This window comes from Dermacentor albipictus, chromosome 7, assembly GCF_038994185.2.
Source record: "Dermacentor albipictus isolate Rhodes 1998 colony chromosome 7, USDA_Dalb.pri_finalv2, whole genome shotgun sequence".
Lineage (NCBI taxonomy): Eukaryota > Metazoa > Arthropoda > Arachnida > Ixodida > Ixodidae > Dermacentor > Dermacentor albipictus.
Genome location: NC_091827.1, coordinates 71,049,652 through 71,073,283, shown reverse-complemented (window position 1 = coordinate 71,073,283; position 23,632 = coordinate 71,049,652). Strand labels below are relative to the sequence as shown.

The 23,632-nt window shown below is 45.1% G+C and overlaps 1 protein-coding gene across 1 annotated transcript; it reads left to right on the top strand.

Annotated features, from left to right (window-relative positions):
• Positions 1-141: 141 nt before the first annotated feature.
• On the top strand, positions 142-22,517 carry LOC135919720 (fumarate hydratase, mitochondrial-like). Its single transcript, XM_065453578.1, has 10 exons — positions 142-415; positions 1,177-1,302; positions 1,978-2,088; positions 9,493-9,669; positions 11,795-11,950; positions 12,936-13,047; positions 14,206-14,286; positions 16,812-17,015; positions 19,867-20,083; positions 21,606-22,517. Exons 1-10 carry the CDS (start codon positions 302-304, stop codon positions 21,811-21,813), a joined length of 1,506 nt encoding a protein of 501 aa, XP_065309650.1. The 5' UTR covers positions 142-301; the 3' UTR covers positions 21,814-22,517.
• The last annotated feature ends 1,115 nt before the right edge of the window (positions 22,518-23,632 follow it).

The following is a 23,632-nucleotide window of genomic DNA, read 5'->3' as shown; positions in this document are numbered from 1 at the left end:
AGAGGTGAGGAAACTTGTGTTTTTTCGCCAGTATGTTATATTAAGTATTAGTGCTGGAAAAATAAACTTATACATGACGTCATAGTTAAATTGAAGTATTATGTCACACAGCGACTTCCACTCTAATGGGAAGAAGTGTGTGAGGAGGAGGCAGAGGGAGGGAGGTCATTCGTGAGACTCGCCGGTCAAGTTCTCTGCTTGCGTGGAGTAGCAACTTTCCAGCGCCCGCTCATCGAAACAGGCGTTCTTCTCACCCCACCTTCCTCGCTTTTATCACGTGCTGTTATCGGCCGAAGCAGCCATGAAGCTGCCAGTCTCTCTCGTCTCCCAACTGCGGCAGGTTGCGCGGCACAACTTTTCACGGGGAAGGATGGCCCTACACTCGTCTGCTAGCAGGACAGCAGCCGCTGGATCGGTGAGCTTCGCCAGATGTTGACGGGAACGAAGATAACCTGCTCTTCGCGAACGATTATATGTCGTGCACTTAGCGTGGTTGCCGTGCCGAGCACCGGAGCACTGCACTCTCCCGAGTGAGCAAGGTTAAGCGAGCTTTATCGCGGTCTTGCCATGCGACAGGACGAGCTCGCCTCACTTCTTTGCGTCCCCCACCAACGCAACTTTGGTTTCGTAAAGTTCTTTTTTTTATGTTGGTTTGTGAGATTATGGGATCGGTATTGGTAAGTTTTACGTTACGTTGAGGCTGCAGCTGTGATAAGTTCGTCAATCCCGGCAAAAAAGACAACAACAAAAAAAAAAACAGGCATTGTTCTTTTATGGCGTCTGCTACTCGTTCTCTACTCGTACTCGTTCTACAGAATCGCACATATACAGGCATTGTTCTTTTATGGCGTCTGCTACTCGTTCTCTACTCGTACTCGTTCTACAGAATCGCACATATACTGTAGTCATGATAGGACGTAGTACATAAAGTCAAGATATTTATTCCTTCAACGAACCCCGCGAGCAAAATCTCATCCGAAAACTGAGAGCATTTTGGAAACAATTCGAAAAGCTACGGCTGGCCCAAACGCTGTATATGTTAGAACTGTTAAAGGAAAACCTGTTGTGGCTTTGAAATGATAGCACAAAACTTCATTTCCCCAGTGGCTATGGTGCATATTGCTGTTTTGCTTGCTGCGATGTTAATTCCTTCTTTATTTTTTTTTATTTTTGCAGGGAGACTTTCGGATTGAGTCCGACACATTTGGTGAGCTGAAGGTGCCCAGCGACAAGTACTATGGAGCCCAAACAATGCGTTCCATGCTCAACTTTGATATTGGTGGCGAGCACGAGAGGATGCCAGTAGGTGTCATGGGACTTGAATTCTGTTGGCTAGCCCTTAAGGTTGTTTCCAGGTGCCATTTCATTGAAGGGACCATTTCTGAATTGGCATGTTTCATTCTATGGCATCAGTGCACTTGGCATTAAGTGATGCATTTTTCAAATGAATGTGTCGAGCTCCCAAAGCAAAGCAGCACCTTTCCATAATTGAACACTATCCGATGATAATCTTACTTTCAAGCAGTCAAGTACCGATTGTGAAAAACTGAAATCACATTATGCAGACAGTGTGGTAGAGGTGTTCTACTGACATGAAATATTTAAAATCCTGTGCTGCTATTGGGGTCAGGGGTGCAGACCATGTCTTCCTATTTCTTATAGTGCTCCCCACATCCATTTCACAGCTCCAAGTAAGGGGTGTTTGCAATACTACCATGCAGTTTTCTAGTAAACACCGCACACAATACGGAACCACTTTCATCATGACTTATTTTGCCAGGATGAAGGAGACTGAATCTACCCTTTATAATGCCACATGAATGCAGAAAGATACTTTATTATGTGTCCTACCTCTCCTTCAAGTGTAATGATGACTTTATGAAGCTGAGTCATGCCTGTGTGGCTACCAACGATATGAAGGCCTTTTACCCCTTGAAGTAAGCGTGTTGATCTGGTCAATCTTTCTCTTCTTTTCAGCTCCCAGTGATAAAAGCCTTCGGCATCCTCAAGAAAGCCGCAGCCATTGTAAACAAGGAGTACGGCCTGGACAACAAACTGGCAGATGCCATCTCGCAGGCAGCTGATGAGGTCAGTGCACTTCGTCCTAATCTTGGCTGCCATACTTAATGTGCAGTTCTTCATGCAGTCACATTATAATTGCAAGGAGTATTTTTTACTCTAAAGTATGCTATCTTGGGAGACAAAATCCAACAAAGCACTGTATCGGACAACACACAAATCATAGACCCACAACTATGTTATTCCTGATGAAGCCACGCTGCATGTACTATCACCCAAGAACATTACTTTTATGCAGTGAGCACTTGGAAATGATACGGTCAAATACGTGCTTGTCTTTTGGGGCTTGGCATAGCTTAAGGATGCACTTTTAATTTTCTTTGTGTTTAATCGTTGTGGGGGTCTCATCCCTGTTCTTGGGACCAACAAACGACAACACAGTAGTGCAAACAATCACAAACGTATTTATTGCACCCTTCATACACTAATGCCTGCTAGCCGAGTTGCTATCCACAAAACATGCCTATGAGCGTGCACCAAATCGAGGAAGTTCAACTCACCGCGACCGAATAGCAAGCAAATATGTTTTCCCCATGCTGGACACCAACGCCTGATCATTCACATGTACAGTCATGCGAACGGTGGAGCGTTCGAATGAGCTCTCGTGAGACTGTCTCGCAGAAGCATGGATTGCCGCACGCGTGGAATGTCCACGCTGCTTGCCAACCCTGAGCCAAAGAGGAAGAGCCTACTCCCTGTCACCCCCGACTAACCCCGCCATAAGGTGGCGTTAGCAGCGCAGCACTCATACCATCTCTCATAAGGTCCGTTCGATTTATCTGCACTACCTGAACTAGTTCATGTAGTGCCACACTCGGCCATTCGTTTTGGCAGTGCAACGTGGCGCCCTCTGAACTACGGCGTTCGTTTTAAACAAGTGCAGGCGTCGTGCAGGGCTAGTTCAGGCAGACCCTGCACCGTGTTGAGAGGTGGTGCCGGTCGTGCACAAGCGCTACAGCCATGGCAGCAGACGACGGCAGCATTTGCGTTGCAATAGGCGGCGTGACAACGAAGCTGATGCTGATCGTCAATGAAGAGGGGAACCGTGCGATAGGCGGAAAAGTCTTTTAAATTCAAAATCAAAGTAGCGACTCACGACTGCTTCACAGTACTTAGGAATTCTATTGCGTTGCAACCTAGTTAGCTTCAGCGCTAGAATTGTGACAACATCGTCGAAATCCTCGTCTTCACTGTCCGAGTCCATCAGCTCAATAACTGTTTGAACGGTGGCTGCAGATGATGCGCCGCAATCCATAGCGGTTTCCACCATATATCAACCAGCCTGTACACCCTTCAATACACTTTCGCCTAACCGCGGGCAGGCTGGATCAATCCATGAACAAAAGTCGACGTGCAGCTGGCGAAGCGCCAAGACCAGCAGAAGGCCTGCACTACCTGCACTTCAGCATTCGTTTCAGTTTGGCACTAGTGTCGCGCTATGCCTGCACTGCTGAACTGGCGCTGCATGAGTGTGACACTTTTTCTGAACTGCCAGGAACTAGTTCATGCAGTGCAAGGTAAATCGAACGGACCTGTAATGTGCAGCAGCTAGACTGACTTCCACCGGCACTAAGCTACGCAGAGAAGCCGGATTACAGAAGATTGGAGCCATGCGAAGAAAATAACATCAGGGGACTCATGAGAGTTGCGCATCCCCACATCCTGTATACTTCTATATAAAAGGGTATTTGTTTTGAAGTAACATAATCATTAGTTCATGCATAACCTCGAATATAGTGTCTGTGCCTGTGCAATCGCTCCAGCGCCGCTGTTCATCCTCCCCACTTGGCCTCGCATTTCACCCGGTTGGATGAATGGACGTTATGAGCGTCCCCTTTGGAATGGGGCAGTGGGTTGCACCACCAAGCTCTTGTTATTGTATTGCCTAATATCCTACCTAGGTTAAAAAAAGAAAAGGGGAAAAAACTATTAATTTTCATAACCAAAGTTTCTGAACCCCGATTGTGAACTTTGTTTTTGTATGCTTCCTCCTTTGTTTGTTGTTTCCCTACTTTTATTTCACCAGTCTTCCAATCACCTCTTACTAATTGCTATTACGGGCATGTTTACTTTCTCCCTGCTCTCGCTGAACCCAAGGCCCAACGGCTACAAGGAGGCCAGTGATTCCTAAATCGACCACTGGGCAGATATCTTCACATTCTAATACAACATGCTCCATCATTTCCCTAGCTTTACCGCAGCAAGTACAGTCTGTTTCACACTTAGGGGAAAACTCGGAGCGCGTGGCATCGGCGATGCGGCGAGCGCTGGAGTCGCGCGGCAGAAGCAGCTCGCGCAGGCGCAGACGCTCTAGGGGCGGAGTCGTGATCTGCGTCGTCTGCTACGACGGCGCACGCTGGCCGCATTGTCGGGAAGAGTGCTACGGTCAGAGGCAGTGTGCATTGTTACTGCGGGAACTGAGCCGATATTCCTTATTAAGCGTTGTGCAACGCCAAACTCTGAGCTTTCATTGGACACATTCGAGTTCTACGAACTTCTTTTGACAGCATGCTTCTTTCGTTCTTTCGAAGGGCCGGGGTACTTAGTGCGTGCACGTATATTTCTTCGCTGTGTGTGTTACCGTAACACGCAGCGATAAGAAAGGGACACCGAACTGTGCGCGCAACGTGCTTGGTCTTTATTTGGCGCGAAAGGAAAACAGAACACTCGATATAATGACCATGCGAGTCGAACACGATAAAAGAAACGGATAAGGATAAAAGAATACTTTAGGTTTAGGCATTGAGCTGAAAGTGTTTCTTCTCGACAATAGTTCTTTACACAAGACAGGCTCTGTCAGCCGACAAGGAAATGCACGCGGCACGCTCCGAACATCACTTAGTATATCGTCACGTCTCCAGCGGCAGCGATGACAGCGCTCATTCTGGAGGGCAATGAGTTGCAAATTAAATCGGTAAGTCATGCGTTCATTCGCAGCACGTCCGACTCGATGACGATGGTCGACTTTGTGGTGATTTGGCGCTCTTTAAGCTTCTGAAGATAAAAAAAGTAAATGACCTTGAAAAGGAAATGCAGCGTCGTCTCCTTCCTTCGCTCATTGGTGATCGAAGAACGGTGCGGCTCTCTACAGACACGGGAAGGTTTACATGATACAAGACTGATCTGAATAAAGCTGGCGCTTGTCCGTCCTAATTCATTCCAGCTTTTTCATCTGACCAGAACGGTGCTAAATCGTTAGCCTTCTTCTAATGGCCCGTGTGCCAGAGAAAGAAAGACTGAAGATTATTGAACTGTGTTCTAGGAACTATACTCAAAAGAAGATATCAGAGATGACAAGACGGTCTCTTAAAGCTGTCAATAGGATATTACAGGCCTACAAGAAAGAAGGGCGCATCAAGGATGCTCCTCGCGGACGTCCCCCAAGGGCCACAACGCACGAGGAGGATTTGTCCATTGTTGCGGCTGCTGTTGACGCCCCCCCCGCTTCGCTTCAAGAGCTACGACAAAACTTGCAGCTGAATGAAGGCTTCGCGGTCTACCGTGAGGCGGCGGCTCAATGAAGCCGGCCTGAGGAGCAGATCAGCCGCGCAAATGCCATTACTTAGGGCCACAAATAGAGTAAAGCGGCTCCATTTTGCGCAAGAACATGAAGGGTGGACCGTGTCACAATGGAAAAACGTATTCAGTGATGAATCCACGTTTACGACCGCTGGTGACCAGCGAGACCGAATTTGGCGCCCTGCCAAAACACGGTAAATTATTTTCTGGAAGCAATTGTTACTCAACCATACATTTAAGACAGTAGTTCATAATATTTAAGTTCGTTTACCTCACATGCAGATCCAGCCTAATTTTATTTGCTTTGGGAAGACAAATAATTCAGTGTTAAGATATTTCTCCACTTAAGTAAAAAGTGCAACTATAATAGGCTAATATATTTGCTTAATAAAGTAGGCCTCTGCACCTCGAGTGAACAACTTATTGCGGTAAGTATTGAAGTTTCACCATCGCAGGCAGTGCATGCGCTTGTGATTCGAGTCAGTGCTCGCAATGCATGCTGTAAACATGAACTTCTGTGTGGTTGGTCCAGATTATTAGACAAGTTCATTATCTAACCTAAAATACCCGTAATCAATAGATGCTTTCTTTTCTTGTCCCAGCTATATGCCTCGGTACCTGCAACGGGTCGCTGCGAGCGGGCGCACAAGTGTAAGCGTGTGGGCTTGCATTACCAAAGATATGGTCTTGGCCCACTGATACGCTTAGAAGGCAAGTTCACCGCTGAAAAGTACGGGGCAATCATAGACGATGTACTCATTCCCCACGTTCTTGACGGCCCGTTCCCGGAAGGCGACTACATCTTCCAACACGACAGGTCGCCGATCCACACTGCTCGTGTTGTCCAAGAACTGCTGCATGAGCGCGGCGTCACTGTCCTGGAGTGGCCGCCCCAATCCCCAGACCTCAACATCATTGAAAATGTCTGGGGTTTATTGAAATTATCGCTGGCGCGCCATCCTCTGCATGGGTTGCCCGAGGACAGGCTCTGGTCCACCATCGTGAGCGAGTGGGACGTGCTCCGAATGGACCCATCATTTACGGAGTCACTTTACACATCACTGCCCTCCAGAATAAGCGCTGTCATCGCTGCCGCTGGGGACATGACGAGATACTAAGTGATGTTCGGAGCGTGCCGCGTGCATTTCCTTGTCGGCTGACGGAGCCTGTCTTGTGTAAAGAACTATTGTCGAGAAGAAACACTTTCAGCTCAATGCCTTAACCTAAAGTATTCTTTTATCCTTATCCGTTTCTTTCATCGTGTTCGACTCGCATAGTCATTATATTGAGTGTTCTGATTTCCTTTCGCGCCAAATAAAGACCTAGCACGTTGCGCACACAGTTCGGTGTCCCTTTCTTATCGCTGCGTGTTACGGTAACACACACAGTGAAGAAATATACGTGCACGCACTAAGTACCACGGCCTTTCGAAAGAACAAAAGAAGCATGCTGTCAAAAGAAGTTCGTAGAACTCGAATGTGGCCAATGAAAGCTCGGAGTTTGGCGTTGCACAACACTTAATAAGGAATATCGGCTCAATTCCTGCAGTAACAATGCACACTGCCTCTGACCGTAGCACTCTTCCCGACAATGCGGCCAGCGCGCGCCGCCGTAGCAGACGACGCAGATCACGACTCCGCCCCTCGAGCGTCTGCGCCTGCGCGAGCTGCTTCCGCCGCGCGACTCCAGCGCTCGCCACATCGCCGATGCCACGCGCTCCGAGTTTTCCCCTAAGTGTGAAACAGACTGTACATGCTTATTTTTCCTTCTTATATCGCTCTTTGAGTGCGTGTCCTAAAGCATCCGGATCTTGCTTCAAAAAGTAATGCTTCCCTTTGAGTTATTATAGTTTTTTTCCTGATTTTGTTTTTTCCTCTGGGCTGTCAGCCTGTCAGAGATGGAGAAGGCACTGTCAGCCCATTCTGGGCTGACAGCGCCCTCTCTAGGGGTGATGTCAAAGTGTCTGCAAACAGTGGTCTGCATGCGTAAAAAGTGTAAAGGTAGCATGCACACTTCTGAAAGTCTACTAAAATGCCACACAACTTGTTTTCCTGGATAAGGCAATGGCTGAAGATAAATGGTAAAATGAATCTAAAGCAGCGGCTGCTATATGTAAAGCAAAGAGGCGGTTTCATTTGTGAAGTTGACTACAGGCATACCCTTTCCAGAAAAATGTACAGATGAGCCCGTCCTACCAAATTCGTTGTTGCACTTTGTACTGAACAAACTCTATTTGCTTGCCTCAGAATTTCTGTTAACTGCATTTATACAAAAACTTCACTGGTCGAGAGCTTCATACTGTCGTGCAGTGTGTGCTAAAATAAATTTGAGCAGGTTGCCTTCTTGTTCTGCGCAACATCACCGACCGTCGCAAGAATAATGTGGCTGTGTTTCATTGTTGACTGTATACCGCACCTTGAAAGCTCAGATTGCTAGTTATTCTTTGCGTTCAGTCAGTGTCATTTGACCATGAATGCAAGATCGCAATTGTTTATGTGTGGCCTCTGCTAAAACGGTGCTCAAGTGCTGCCGCAGCACTGTCAATTATTTAGGCTTTACTCATCTGGAGAAGTTGTTCGAGATGATCCTGGCTAACTTTTTCCACCTTCTGCTAAGTAATTTGCCCTGAAGGTAATGGACAAGAACGGCATCGCCAAAATGTTTGCACAGAAGCCGCTACAAAGTGTAACAGCAACTGAGGGCAATATTTGTGTGTGGTTCGCATTCTTTCAAACTTTATATATATATATATATATATATATATATATATATATATATATATATATATATATATATATATATATATATATATATATATATATTTTTTGCATGGCTAACAAGTAAGACAGCTTCCTTATGTAAAAAAATGCTAGGAAGCACCTTAGAATAAGTGCGAACAATCTCTCATGCTCGTTCTTTTCTCATATGCATTTTTTTTCTTTTCTGCAGCCAGTTTATTCATGCCAGTGTAGGTGTTACTGCCACTTAGATTCAGTAACGCTATATAGGATGCGCAGAAAAAAAGGCCAGCTCAAGCGGGCACTGCGCTACAGCGTCGTCTGCTCTATTCTTGTCTGGCGGTGGTGACTGACGGCGAGCGCCAATGTTAGGTGCGACGACATGAAAGTATATGGGGGCTACAATTCGTGCTTTGTATATGCCATCCTAAGTTTCCCTTGTTGCAGTGTACGATCAACTAGACCCGTTTGCCACTTCACAGTTTTACAACCGTCTTCTGATAAAAGGACACCACAAAGGCCATTGTAGATTCTCTGTTTCTCTTCATGCCTGCTTCATGTTAGAACTAGCACTAGTAAACATTCATACATTGTTCCATAGTTGTTCTCCGCTGTCAATATGAGCGATTATTGAGAATGCACGCTGCTGGGCTGCTACTTTGCATTTTGTATTGTGCTAATGAGGACAACGCCATAGCGAAGACTACAGGATAAATGCAAATGTCCTGTTTTCTTTGCTATGGTATCGTCCTCATTGGCGCAATACAAATTGTATAGTCGTACTTACTTGCTACACCTATAACACACCAGATCCCCTGTCGTTTTCTTACGAGTACAACCAAGGACAATGCCTCTATTTTGATTGACATCTCACACCGTTATTACTGCTGGTTTCATATGTAGCTAGTAAAATAACTGTGCAATGACATAAATGAAATTGGCTGCATCATGTGTGTTAAAGCAGATGACTTGTGACCTATTAGAGCAACAGATTTGGGGCCAAGGGAAAGGGTGTGGAGTGACAAGATGAAAAAAAAAATTGCTAGGACGAAGTCGGCTATAACAAAATCGGAGATTGCTATAATAAGACTTTGGCCTGTGACAAACCTAGGTAGTGAAGATGAGTACCTCTGAATATGACTGTTTCACCCTGTAGGTGATTGACGGGCGGCTGGAATCCCACTTCCCACTGGTGATTTGGCAGACTGGCTCGGGTACCCAGTCCAATATGAACGTCAACGAGGTTATCGCCAATCGGGCCATCGAGATCCTTGGAGGCAAGCTTGGCAGTAAGAGCCCTGTTCATCCAAACGACCACGTAAACAAGAGCCAGGTGGGACCTCCTTACCTTTCATGTGCTGCATGATGACCACCTTTAGCTCCAACATCTGTGGCACGCTTTGTCTTTTTACACCTATTAGGTGAACAATTACACCTCTTTTTGGGTGTAATCTTTATCATGACAATAGCCATATTTGCATACATTTCTTTTCTTGAATGGTGCATACCTGGTGCTTTTCAGTTAGAAATGCTACAAGCATCTAGATGTTCCTGTGGCATTTCTGACGAGAAAGTACTAGAACCGTTGGAAGGTTCCTCGCTGTTGCGCTTTCCAGGCTGCTACATTGAATTTTCATTTCATTTTCAAAGCCCATTGACTCCTATGTATTACCTTCCCATTTGATGTTGCCATTTTGTAATGTTCTAGTGTCTTACAATGCATTTGAAAACTGGTTTTCTTAAGTCAGCTTCTTTGCAACATAGCGATGTTATGCAGTGGAGTGTATTAGAGGGGGACCCTGAAACACTTTTTAAACTTGGTAAGAAAACGTTGCCAATCTGTCGTAGAGGCTGCTGTGAACAAGTAAGCCAAATATTGCTGCATTGTACGCAGCAGGGAATTTAATGTCGTGCCAAATCGGCAAAATATCTCTTCCAATATCTCGTCCGCAATGTTGCCATGCGGCATCATCGAAAGCAGTCGGCCCACCGATGCTATTGACTGATTTCGTGACCATGAGAGAATCCTCAGTAATACGTAATTGCTAATTTTTAGTTAAATAAATGAAAACATATATATGTCTGCTATCAAAAAAAGACAGGAATGTAATTTTTTTCTTTGCACTGTGCACAGCTGTGTCTGCTGTGCATGGCCTCCAAGATTGCAACGGCATGCTCTGTAGCGTAGTCTATTGTGGCCGCCGTGGGATGCCACGACAAGCCCTTTTGCTGCCACGACACTCAACTTTTGGCTATGGCTTTGCTGTCTTGGCTTCTCCGCTGTATAGCCTCCAGTGCGTTAGCAGAGATGCAAATTTGGAGAACACTTAAGCTTCGCATTTAAGAGTGATATCATTCAAAGATCCCCGACTGCTTTTCACGCTTCCCGGGATATGCTGGTGGCAAACGCTGCTTGCGTGGGCCGATCTCCTGTTATTGTTTCGCACTTTTAATATTTTAGTCTGAAAGGATCTAACATAAAAGGCATGCACTGTCAGTGTTTTTTTTTTTTAATTACATTTGTTTGTGGGCTGTCATTCTCATACTGGCAGCCATTCAGAGCTGTTTCTGACGTTGTTGAGGCAATTCGGGGCCATTCTCACTGTTACGTTTTTTCCCTACTGTTACATTTTTTTCCTGCAGTTTCTTGAAGAATGTATCAACAGGTTTCTAATCTATACAAAAATAAATGCCTGTAAATGCCGCAACCATTAAGTGCTGTCCTTGGGCTACTGCCGTTGCAATTACGTCGAGAGGCGCAGAAGGTTCAGGGCGCTACGGTCAGGTAACAAGAAAGGTTTAGCCCAGCCTCTCCCAAGATGTGACTTTTTACGAGATGTCAGGCATTTAGTAGCATCAAGTGCATGAATATCATGCTGCGAAAAATCATCCAAAACATTCCGCTCGGTGTCCCTCTCAGCCCACAGGTTTCATTTTCAGATGCTGAACGTCAACAGTTAATATGCAGCTAATATGCAGTTAATATGCACTGACATTTTTGGCTGTTTTCTTGAGATAAGGCACTGCATTCACAGCTAAACTTTACAAGCTCGCATTGGATTGCTCCTGTTATCTTATTTCTGTGCTAGTCAGGCTTATAAAAGGCTTGTTGGGCATCAGAAGAATTAAGGTGGTTACGAATTCTCTTCCCTGCAATAGCAAAATATTCCGGGCCTAAGAAATGTGCGTAGGTTAGCGTCAAATGGCAAGGATTTTTACGTACAGTATGTGCAAATGTATTTCTAGGTGTTTTACACAGTATTTTTACACACCCAGTTGCAAGACATTGTAGCCGACCTCTGTTCACTGCATTTTCTAGTGGCTCATGTCTGTACGCATTGTTGTTTCTGGAGGTGTTACGAAATGAGTGTACTTTTCTGCGTGTCACTTGTGGTCACCCATGTCGTATGGTTTCTGGCTGCACTTTTGAACACTTGGATCGGTGCACGCATTTTCAGAGTTCAAACGATACGTACCCAACGGCCATGCACATAGCGGTCGCCATGGAGATCGACACGCGCCTGTTGCCGGCACTCAAGAAGTTGCACGACGCACTCCGCACCAAGGCCCGGGAGTTCGATGACATCGTCAAGATCGGCCGGACTCACACTCAGGTGAGCCTTTGCAGAGCTGAACCGGAGCACTTTGGGCTGTTTTTTTTATAACTCGCACCACTCTGAAGGTGCTGTTGTCTACCAGTGTTTAGTGCAGAGTTGTTCTTTATTAAATGGAGCACCTAATTAATATTGAGGGAACACTAAAGCTCGGCTAGTTCGCTAGCGAGCATCACGCAAACTTGCAGTGACCCTCCAGATTCCAGATTTTTTGACAGGTGGCAAAGCACGCTGAACCTGACAGTGAAACGGCACCTGCTATGCCCGAAGCAGTGTTCGAGTCAAGTGATGCGCATTCCTTTCGTCTATCGCTCAGATTGGCCTTATGTTAACCCAAGTGCCATAATGTTGGTTTAGCACTTGTGCATCTTAAAAACTGGAAAGAAAAACTTTCTGTAAAATAAGTAAGATTGCTGCTAAACACAGGTCTACTATTGAATTTAGAACCTCACTGGTATTCAGTATAACAGAATGTCACTAATTCATTTGTTTCAGAGGGAAAAAACAACACTTCATTCTATTTCATCAGAAATTCTATTTATTGATAAAGAAGATATTTCTCAGACCTTCATATACTAGAGCTGAGCTGTAATCGGTGCTGGCATACTAATTTGGCATTTCCTTTAATAGGAGCAGACTGTACAGCAGATTTCCATGTACCTAAGTTACCTAAGTTATAGCTTGCAACATTCTTCTTATGCAATGCTAGGAATCTCTCAAGCAAGTAGAGCACCGTATTTTCTTGCCCAAAATTTGTAAGCACTAAATTTCTTGAAAAATTTTTTGACATCTGATATTCCATTCAATGTTCGGCTTTTTTTTTTCTTAATTTGATTTGAAATCTATTATTTGGTATTCTCCCGCCCTACCTATTCGAGAATGTGGGCCCACGTGTTCTTCTCGTGTTCTTCTGGCATTTCACGTCTCCCGTTGCATATTGTTGGACAGCAAGTACATGTAGATACATCTGATGTTTTGCGCGCAGGATGCCGTACCCCTGACCTTGGGCCAGGAGTTTGGCGGGTATGCTGCCCAGGTCGAGTTCGGCATTGAACGAGTGAAAGCAACGCTGCCACATCTGTATTACCTGGCAGCAGGTTGGTGTGTGCTGGTCAGTCTTTGACGGCAAACTGCGCAATGTTCTATCGTGGGCAAATTGTGCAGCACCGAATGCTCCATCGCGATTTCTGAAAGATCTATGCGATCATTTATGGTCATTTTCTTGCAAAGAAGTAATCATAGTTGGCAATTTTAATTTACCTTCTGTTGATTTGCATTATCCATTTTCAAACACAGATCAGTGTTCAGATGTTGGATCTTTGCTTGATATTATGCTTAACCTGGATGTACAAGTAGTAACCAAGCCTACACGAGTTGTTTCTTCATCTCCAGCAATGTGGTTTCTCAGCTTTGTGATAAAAGGATCTATTTCACTCTTGCACTGTTTGCCTTTGTTGTTACATACTTATTTGAGTTCATAGTCTTCATGTTCTGTTTAACCGGGCTTAATCTTGTTTGCAGCAGCGCAATTATGATTGTGGGGCTGTATGTATGCGTTTAGGTTATGTGAGGTTATAATATTAACACACTTTTCTTGCCATGATTGCTGCACTAATCACAACGATAAATTACATAAAGCATTGCATCTTTATGCTGTTTTATGTAGCTTATTAGATGTGAAATATTGTAATAAAAGGTTTCAAATTCACACTTTTTAAGAAAAGATTGGTGCTCTACAATTCCAAGAGCAGTTAATCCCTGGTTTGTTATTATTTTAAACATTCATAGCTGCTGATATATGGCTATTACAAACAATTGATACTTTAACACTAATGCAGGCTTGGCACTGACAATCATTTAACAGGAAACGTAAAGAGAAAAGGCCATCACTTGACAGCACTTAAATTTAAGTGCACTTCATTACCACCTGTAGCTTTTGTGACAAAATGCTAGTTGAAACGTTATACGAAGAGCTGACCTGCGTCAGGTTCTCTTCCACTGCCCTCTCTCCACAAAAAGTGGCGGATTTGGCTGGTTGGTGTTTCGTTCCTCGAATAAACACCATTCAAGGGTCGCAAAGTGTTCAGTACAGCTTTATTTTTTTAATATTTGAGGACAGCTATTTGCGACCATGTGCATCTCCCTAGCATCACAACTGTCATGCCAGCAAAAGCCATGCGCCCAGTTTTGTTTCAACGAAACTCGGCAATTGTCTTTCCTGCAATTCATTTCACTCGTGCGTGCGTGTTCTCCAGGTGGCACGGCCGTTGGCACGGGCCTCAACACGAGAATTGGCTTTGCCGAGAAAGTGGCCGAAAAGGTCTCCCAGTTTACGGGTGAGTTGACGGCAGCCGCACGCCACAATTAGCGGCCTTGGGCAGCCAGCTACATTGCAAGCGCAGATAAGACTAATTCAAAGATATTGTAACATGTGCTGTCTTCTGTTGTTTGTATCTGTCCTATTTGTGTTACTATGGATTCCCCAAGTATCAACCAACTTGTCCAACAGTGCATTTTCATTAATCCAGGATTCCACTGAAAGCAAAAACACTTGCAGTTTGTTTTAGAAGAGGCATGTGAATAAATGAGCAAGTAAATAAACTTTTGGACCAAGTAGCCTGCATTCTGGTATGTTCTAGAACAGCATATTACTGTACAAATAAATACTACAGTGAAAAGAAGGCATAGCTATTTGTTATCAATTTGAATATTTAGCTCGCCTCATGTCCATGCTCCGTCATGTAACAAATACTCAGCATTAGCAACACAGACAGCTTTGAAGTGTTTTTCTTGAGGGGACGGATCTGTAGAAAAAACAAGGCTTGGCTGGGCTCCAGTGAGCAGTACTTAGGCTAGAGATGACCAAATTTTCAGCTCCAATTATTGGAGCAACTTCTGTTATCTTACATAGGGGCTTCGACAATATGGAGTGCTTGTAGGCACATTATTTTCCTTGCTTTACCAGAAATTGTGCTGTGGGTCTGCATATGTCTTCACCAGGGTTCTCTGCAGAAATTTTTGAGAGGTGGACATTTTGCAACCAGAGTAGGTAGGTGAGTTAGAGGGGTTTACACATACAACTAAGCCTCTCTCTCTCTCTCTTCTGATACGACCATGCTACCATTTTGAATTGTAAATTCACCACTTTTGCAATTTTGACACATTCACAAAATAAAAGTGAGCCAGCTGCGCATCCTACCGCAATGGCCAAACTTCAACGGGTCAAAGGAAATGCGCAGCACGCCGCTGTACGAATGCACACGAAACATGGGCTGACAATTCAAATCTACATCAGCCAATGAAAGTGCTTCTCATGAAGATGTGGCAGCAGTAACAAATCACGACAGTAATCTTTTAATTTTTTGTTCGCTGCTTTCGCTTTTATTTCTGCATGGCGAAATACGGCCCTGTGGCTATTGACGCTCAAATCTCGCCTATTTACGATGGTTCCAAAATTGCAGTGTTTCGTCAATGGAAAGTTGCACTAGTCGCACGCTCTGCGGTGTGATAGCAGCTCCTGACACTTGTCCTTCTACTCAATTTCTACATCACTTTTCTTTCTAATATTTCTCCACGTGATAAAGGAATGCCAAAGGATCATGAAAAAAGAAAAAAAAATCTGAAAATTTAATCAGTCAACTGGAATAACAGATCTTAAATCTGGAGCAGTTGGCGGTAAACCAGAGAGGTGGGCAGCATTTGCATTTCCACCGCCGCCCATTGTGGTGAGAATCCTAGTCTTCACACATTATTGCAATAGCAATTATATAGACCTTCCAGGCAAATTTCTGTAGTCGCCGTGATGTTCCACACAAAGTCCAAACATGGTGACAGTGTCGGTGCGCCGTATGCTGTATGTGTGAGTGAAACTTGCAAGGGTCACCCACTCGGTGATTGCAACTCAATCTCGTGCATGTAAGGGGGGAAAGTGGGGAGGCAGCGCGCTGTCTTCCGTCACGTGCGAGGCACTTGGAGTGACGAGGGGGTGGGGTTCTACTCCGGTGCCTGCTGCAAATGACGAGGCCGTGCCGGCACCGTATCTTAGAAGTAATCTGCAATGTGGAAAAAGTGCATGATCACACAGGCCTCATCTTCAAAGCGATTTGTGATTTGGACAACTGGTACTTCGTATGCACTGTGCTTTCTACACTTAGTTCAGGTTGAAGAGAGAGGCAGGACAAAGTTCAATTCCCTTCGCTGCTGCTGCCTCACGTTGTGACAGCGAGTTTCAGCGATGATCGAGTGAGATGTGTTCATGTTTACCTCTGTGTGCGTGGCACCATGCTTGTTAATTTAGTTCATAAACGAATGTTTACAAGTTTATACGGCCGATAGTTTTGCCTTTCAGGCGAAACTGCGACTTTTTTTTCCTGATATGATTGAAGCATGCCGGAAGGCGTGCACATTCTCACACATCCTGTTTACATAGAGGTTACATTTACAGTCCGATATTTCTAGCGTCTTATTGTGCAGCTAAACGTCAATTAACATTGAAAAAATTGCAGATATGGTGTAAATCTAAAGTGTCCTTTGCTGATATTAGTGTGCAACAAGTGTACGCTTATAACGAAAACCTGATATAACGAGGGTATTCTTGTGTCAGATGCAACTTCGTTGCAAGAAGCTTTGAGTTGTAACGAACAGCATCGTTCTTGGTAAATAGTGTATGCATGCACTGTGAGAGCAGTAAGCTGATCATCCATGGACTTTCATGTCGCTACCTGTTACGTTGGTTGGCAACCATTACAACTAAAAGAAATTCTTATGTTTGTACATTGCTGTTTGGCAGAGTGCATTGTCTGCTGCTGGTAGAGTCATGTTTGCCGCTCTCCTGCGCTGACTGGCTGTTGTGTTGTTGCAGGCCTGCCATTTGTGACAGCACCAAACAAGTTTGAGGCTCTTGCCGCCAACGACGCCATGGTGGAGGTGTCTGGCGCCCTCAACGTTCTCGCCTGCAGCTTCATGAAGATAGCCAATGACATCCGTTTCCTCGGATCGGGACCAAGGTGCGGTTTCGGCGAGCTCTCGCTGCCGGAGAACGAGCCGGGAAGCAGCATTATGCCAGGTGTGTGTGTGTTTGCAGCGTAGTAGTAATTGCACTGTGCATTTTCATGTACAGTCGACTTACGTTAATTCGACCCTGATGGGACCAACGAAATTGATCTAATTATCCGGCGGGTCGAATTAAACAAGATGCAGAAAAAATGCCAGAACACACCACCGATTCATGTGAAAGTATTTGCCAGATACTGGGGCGCCCCCGAATTAAACGAGCACCCATTTTCTACGAGTCCAAATTTAAAAACTAATGTAGAAATGACATTAAAGCTCCTTAGTCAAGTAGGCATGTGACATGCATTCAATATTTTAGCAATAAATGTAGGTAAGGATCTATCATGTGTTGCGTAGTGGCAGCTGGTTTCCTAAAGTGGGCTTTGCCGCATGGTATTTTTGATGTCAGCTTTGCTGTAATACATTACTGTTATGCAAACATTGTGAAAGCGGTTTTGGTTTTGTATCCCATTGCACCGCACAGGCAATTTCCAGCCCCGTTTTCCTTTAAAAAGGCATGCATTAGGTTCGGGTAAATACCGTAATGAGACATTGTGAGCTTCTGTTATTACTTGAAAACCTTGCTGGGCAAGCCAAAAATAAGCAATTTCAATGGGAGATGACATGTGTTCAACAAATTCACTGTCCCTTAAGCTCTGCCGGGACAGGTGCTATAACCATAGAGGTCAGGCATGTGCGTGCTGACTGGTGGGGCTGGTGTAGCTCAAATTATCCGGCGAAGGTCAATTTTAAGATTGAAATAACAAAAGTTTGGGTCCATCGAAATGCATGGGCGCTGGCCAGGAGGACCTTCGGTCGGAATCTCATTAACCAGAGTCAAATTAGTGTAGGAAGTTTTCTTGGATGGTTAAATTATACCAGTTTAAGCATTCCGCTTCTACTTTTTGCATCAATTTACGTAGGTCAACTGACTGACGTGTACCAATGAGTGGTAAAATAAGATTTTTATATGATGCATAATCACCTAACACCTGCTAGAAAAGTGATTGATGGAAAAGTCACATGTAAAAAGGATGCTGTAAATTCGGGTCCATTCATAGATCTACTTTTGTTGGTGTGGTACTTGGGGAAAATGGCATTTTATACTTTGTTTTGCCTTTCACGACGGTATGCTTTTTGCCAATCAATGTGTGTGTCCTGAAACATGGGATGTATGGAGTGTTTCCCAGTGAGTGTAGTTGAAGGGCTCGAGTGTTTTCAAAAGTTCTGAGCGCGGAGCATTTATAACCATTTACGGTTGTTGGAACTGGACATCTAGAGTAGCTCACTACACCGAGAACTTGCATGCCACCATGTGGGCAAGGGAGCTTCTCTTTCACACTGGTGTTAATTCCTTGCCAAAGCATAGTTACGGTGCAAGTAAAACATATTGTGTTTTCTAACGTGTAACCATCACTAAGGCAACCCCTTTATTTATTATGCATGAGATAATGCCTTTACAGCTGTGAAATTTGAAAGTTTTGCAGCATTAGCAAACTCTGACCTTTCAAGCCACCAACCTCGTACTGTGACCATGTAGTGCACAATCACTACTGCAAACCTTGTTCTCGAAAACAAAAGAAAACAACTACTTAGGAGTGTGAACACACGAAAGGAACGTTTATTGCCCTTCGTGTATAAAATTCCAGCTAGCCAAAATATTGGGAGTAGTAAGAGTTGTGGGGAGCACACGCGCCCATCTTCCCCCGCGCCGTCGCGTCGAGCGCCGGCATAGACTGGGGAGAGGCGCACTGTGCCCTCTCCCGATTCTCCATCGCTCTCGCGACGCGCGCACGCCCTTCCACCCCCACTCGCGGGCGGGTAGCTTACGGCCGAGGAGGACATTCCCCTCGCCCAGGTAAAAAGGTACAAAACAGCACGACCGGGGGAGACTCTCTCTCTCTGAGGCCGGACCCCTAACCTGCCGGACTGGAGTACCTGCTGCAACCCGTGAGTGACCACGTTGCCTGACTATCCCGGGCAACGAGGCCAGCCTATTTATTACTATTACAGAGAGGACATCCCTCTGCGAGTGTTCGATATTGCTAGTAGCAATAAACGTTGTTACCGTTGACACCGCTGGTTGCCTTATTTGTCCGAACCCGGCGTAGCCGCGATTCCCGCGCTACGGGTTGGGAGTACCACGAAGCGACTGCGTGGGGCTAGATCCGGAGCTCGCCTTCAGCCCTAGCCGCACGCAGAGTGGGACCCCCACAGAGTATGTTAAGGAATCAAAAACGTTTAGCTCAATGTCTTGGATCACTGTGTGAATGATCACCCATTTCCAACTCGAAGGCCGAATTCCTTTGCAGGAAAAGCAGCAGACTAGAGCGCACTAGCTCAGGTTGACCTCTCCGTCTTTCCTGTCAATAAATTCCATTCTGTGAAGTGAAGCACATGCGAGGGGTTGGCATTACCAGAAGTCTATGACTTCCCGAGAAACGTTCCCTGGTATAGCCCAAGGAAGCTGAACAACAAGCATGCATTATGTTCTTGCCTGTTGAGTTCCCGAGGTCAAGAAGTGGGAAGGACGCAAGTTCTTGCACACTTGCACATCTAACGCCGTTAGGTGAAGCCAGTAGCTGCGTGCTTAGGCTACCTCTTGTCGTTACTGTGTAACTACAGCTGACTAGGCTCCTGCAATCGCATGCATGCCATGCAGGGAAGAGAAATTGCATTGGACGCATTGAATTGCATTGGAGAGTTGAGAGCATTCTCCTCACCCATTTTCTTCCTCTTTGGTCATTCCACTTAGCTTGGAATCTGCATTCAATACAAAGACTTCCCTGCATTTAAAGTGCCTGTCTCCCTGTTTGATGGAATGTGACCCCGACGAGGCTGTCTCTTTTGTGGGTGAACTGCAGGCAAGGTGAACCCAACACAGTGCGAGGCAGTCACAATGGTAGCTGCCCAGGTCATGGGCAACCACGTTGCGGTCACCGTCGGCGGCAGCAACGGCCACTTCGAGCTGAACGTGTTCAAGCCGCTCATCGTGTCCAACGTGCTCCGCTCTGTGCGTCTCTTGGCGGACTCGAGTGTCTCCTTCACGGACCACTGTGTGGCTGGCATCGTGCCCAACAAGTGAGCAGCCGTTTTTGTTCATTGCCTTTAAAGTGTCGGACATTATTGCCCTGCACTTTACCCAAACCAACCATGTTCATGCGTGGTAATAGTTATTGCAGCTGCGAGATGTAGTACACTGTATTTGGAAAGGACATCTCATGTTTTCTACTTACCTAGTATCTTTGCAGCGGTTTTCATTCAGACATACTTTGCAGCTTTTTTGCAATACGGAGTATTAACTGAAATGAAGGAAATGCAATGCTAAAGATGACAGAGATTTCTGAACTATGGGTGGCCAAGTTTCTTATAACCACCACAATACTTTCTTAGGAGAGCTGCCTGGGCGTTGCCCCAATCTGCCTGCACTGTTCTGGATGCCTGCTTGAACAAATTTGAATATCAATATGGTCTGCATATGCATTAGTTTCCGCCTGCCGACTGGTATTTTTAGTAGAAGTCTAGATGCGAGAATTATGGGAATAGAGTGCTGCTGACAACTGCAATTTGCTAAAACATTGCTGAAAGTGCCCTCATCATCAGCCTGGCTACATCCACTGCAGGGCAAAGGCCTCTCCCACACTTCTCCAACTATCCCAGTCATACCAAAAAAAGGAATACATGACTGTCTGCAAGTAGATGAAACATAGCTGTTCAAGGCTTGTTTACACAGCAGAGAAGTTATCAACCTCTCTATGGGACAGGGCAACTTAACTCTTTAAGGATGGTAAAAATATGGAACAAACTCGCAAAGAAGGCAGAATTTCTTTTCATGACATGCAAATGACTTTCATGATCATATAAAGCAAGACCACACGAAAACTTTGTCAGAAAGGTGAATTTGAGTATGAAAAAAAAAATTAACTTTACACTTGTGAAAGTGGGCTTCACTGCACACAAGTTCTTCAGACATCAAGTGCAAATAATTCTGATGAGCATACAAAGCAAGACCATGCAAAAGGTTTGCCATAAAGGTGAAATATTTACGCTGCTATGAAAGTGGGCTTCGCTGCAACTTCACCCAACTTCACTTTTCAACAGCACTGAACGAGCTGGTCTCATTGTTTTGTCTTTCTCGCAAGTTTTTGCTTGATGAGGTGAGCTCATCTTCCATTCTTAAAGGGTTCAAGTGTGCTGACACATATTGGAGCGTATGTGCGCTGGGTCCACTTGTGACAGTCCGAAAAGCATGTTAGCTGCGTGGGCAGTGTAAAGACTCACACGAGCAACTTTTTCAATCCTGCAAAATAGATTCGATTTGGTAATACAGTTAAACCTTGACATAACAAAGTGTTATTAAACTTTGTATATGTAACTAGTCCGTAGAATGCCTTGTATTTTTAACTGCAATGTAACAAAGTGTGCTTATTCACGATTTCAATATAACGAAATTTTTTTATATTGCTGTACTAGTGTGCTATTCATTCAAGCACTGTTATTTGACCATAGCACTTGGAGCTTTAGTGGATTTGCTATTATGGCTACAGAAGTTGGGGCCCACTTGCAACTTCCATAACACCCGAGTGCTTTCCCGCCATTACAGGGAGCGCATCTCCAAGCTGCTCAATGAGTCGCTAATGCTGGTGACTGCATTGAACCCGCACATCGGCTACGACAAAGCGGCCAAAATCGCCAAGACGGCGCACAAGGAGGGCGCCACGCTTAAGGAGACCGCCATCAAGCTCGGGTTCCTCACGGCCGAGGAGTTCGACAAGTGGGTCCAGCCCAAGGACATGCTGGGACCCAAGTGAAGAGCTCACGGTAGTGGGAGGTTTCCATCATCATTTTGCCTGGGCACACCGGCGAAAGTGTTCGTTTGTTCAGACTGGAACGCCTCTCTCATCTTGCTGAATCTGCACACGAAACTTGGCTGCACTGATGCCCGAGCGCCTGAGAGCTTATGCTGCCCTATTCGTGCGCCTTTGCTCGACTCTCGTGGGTGCAAGGACTGTGCTGAAGACTTCACAACTCGAATCTTTTATGAAAGCGTTGTGTGTCTCGTGTTATGGATGGTGTTCTCGTCTAATGAAGGAGTCATGTTGCAACATCGCTTGCCTTTATTCTGTCACACATTAAGCTTAAAAACAAGGAAGCCGGAATAGACGGTTGCAAGTGGTGTGATCAACAGTTAATGGTAATGGACCTGTAATTTAAAGAGTACAAAACTCTTGCATTTGTCTCGCATCTGTAAATTAACATCGGGGCCTGTAGCGGCTTTTAATTTTGAAGGGCTTGAAGAACCCTTAAGTGTGATGCTTTTTTGAAATATGCTTGCATTTTATGTTGGACTAAGTAGACTTGGCTCAGATATCTGGCTGTAGAGTTGGTACAATCCAAAAATCAAGCCATTAGAATCTGGTTAGCCGCACATTGTCTTAAAGGGGCGATGACATGGTCGTCCAACAGTTCTGTTTATATTTGTAACTGCGACATTAAAAAATTCAAATACGAGTTATTTACTGCACCATGTGCACTCAGATTTTGCCAGCTTGCTATAGCACACATAAGGTTTGACATACATGCATAATTTAAGCTTGAAAATTTGGTATCATGGCACCTTTAAGTTAGTAATGGTTCACTTGTAAAGTCAGTTGTGCATTGCTTTTCAGTAGTGTGCAGTAAAAGAAAATCGTTTGTTCCTTATTACAGTCAATACTTTACATCGAAATATTCAAAAGGAATGTTGCTTTCGTCCTCTGAAGTGCTTTTTCAGGGCCTTTGGAATTCTTAAAGAATGTCATGGAATTTTTTCAACAAAAGTCTGAGAATGCCTAAGCACTGTTGAGTTGTGAATGCAAAAGCATTAATGTCCAATTGAACACCACTGAGCGGTCCTTCGAGTTACGAACTCCTCGCAGGCTGGTGAGAGCAAGGGTGACGTAGCGTCACGGTGATGCCCTCTCCCCTCACACAACACCTGGCGCAGTGGTGTTCCGTTTCACCCGCTCTGCTCCGTTGAGGCACATTCATGTCGTGGCGTCACAGCCAATGGCAATTCAGGCTGCTACAAGTGCCGGGTGCCGGTTTTTTCGCTCAGTGAACCATTTGAAGCTTTCACTTCAATAATCACTGCAAACCTTGAACATGAAGTATAGGATGTGTTTGTACTCCAGTGCACAGAAGCTCTGCTAAAAAGGTCTCTCTAAACTACACCAAGCAAGACTTCCACTAAGACTTCCACTCCTGCTTATGCCCACAGAGGTATAAGCTGCAAAATCATAGTGACAGACATGAAAGCACACATTCAGCATAAGCGTAGTCCTCTGGGTTTTCAGCGACAATCGCGCAGTGAAGTGTTTTTAGCTGTTGCACAATTTACAGGGGTCGTCATGAAATATTAGGACAACAGAGCTCGTGTTTGTCTGTCTTTTGCCAAGCCTTTGGTCTTTTTTCTTTCCGCAATTCAGTGTGTTGCGCTGCGAAAGTCACGCCATGTGTTTAAATGAGTAGCTGTGGTCATTCGGAACAGCATTTATTTCGACAATAACCAGATCTAGGTTGTAACCATGGATAATTATGGCATTAACTGTGCACCTGGTCGGTCTGGTCGCCGCCTGCACCTGCACGCGT

Coding starts and splice junctions, on each gene's coding strand:
- LOC135919720 (XM_065453578.1), top strand. CDS start 302: ATGAAGCTGCCAGTCTCTCTCGTCTCCCAACTGCGGCAGGTTGCGCGG. Junction 416..1,176: donor GGACAGCAGCCGCTGGATCG/GTGAGCTTCGCC, acceptor TTATTTTTGCAG/GGAGACTTTCGGATTGAGTC. Junction 13,048..14,205: donor TCTGTATTACCTGGCAGCAG/GTTGGTGTGTGC, acceptor CGTGTTCTCCAG/GTGGCACGGCCGTTGGCACG.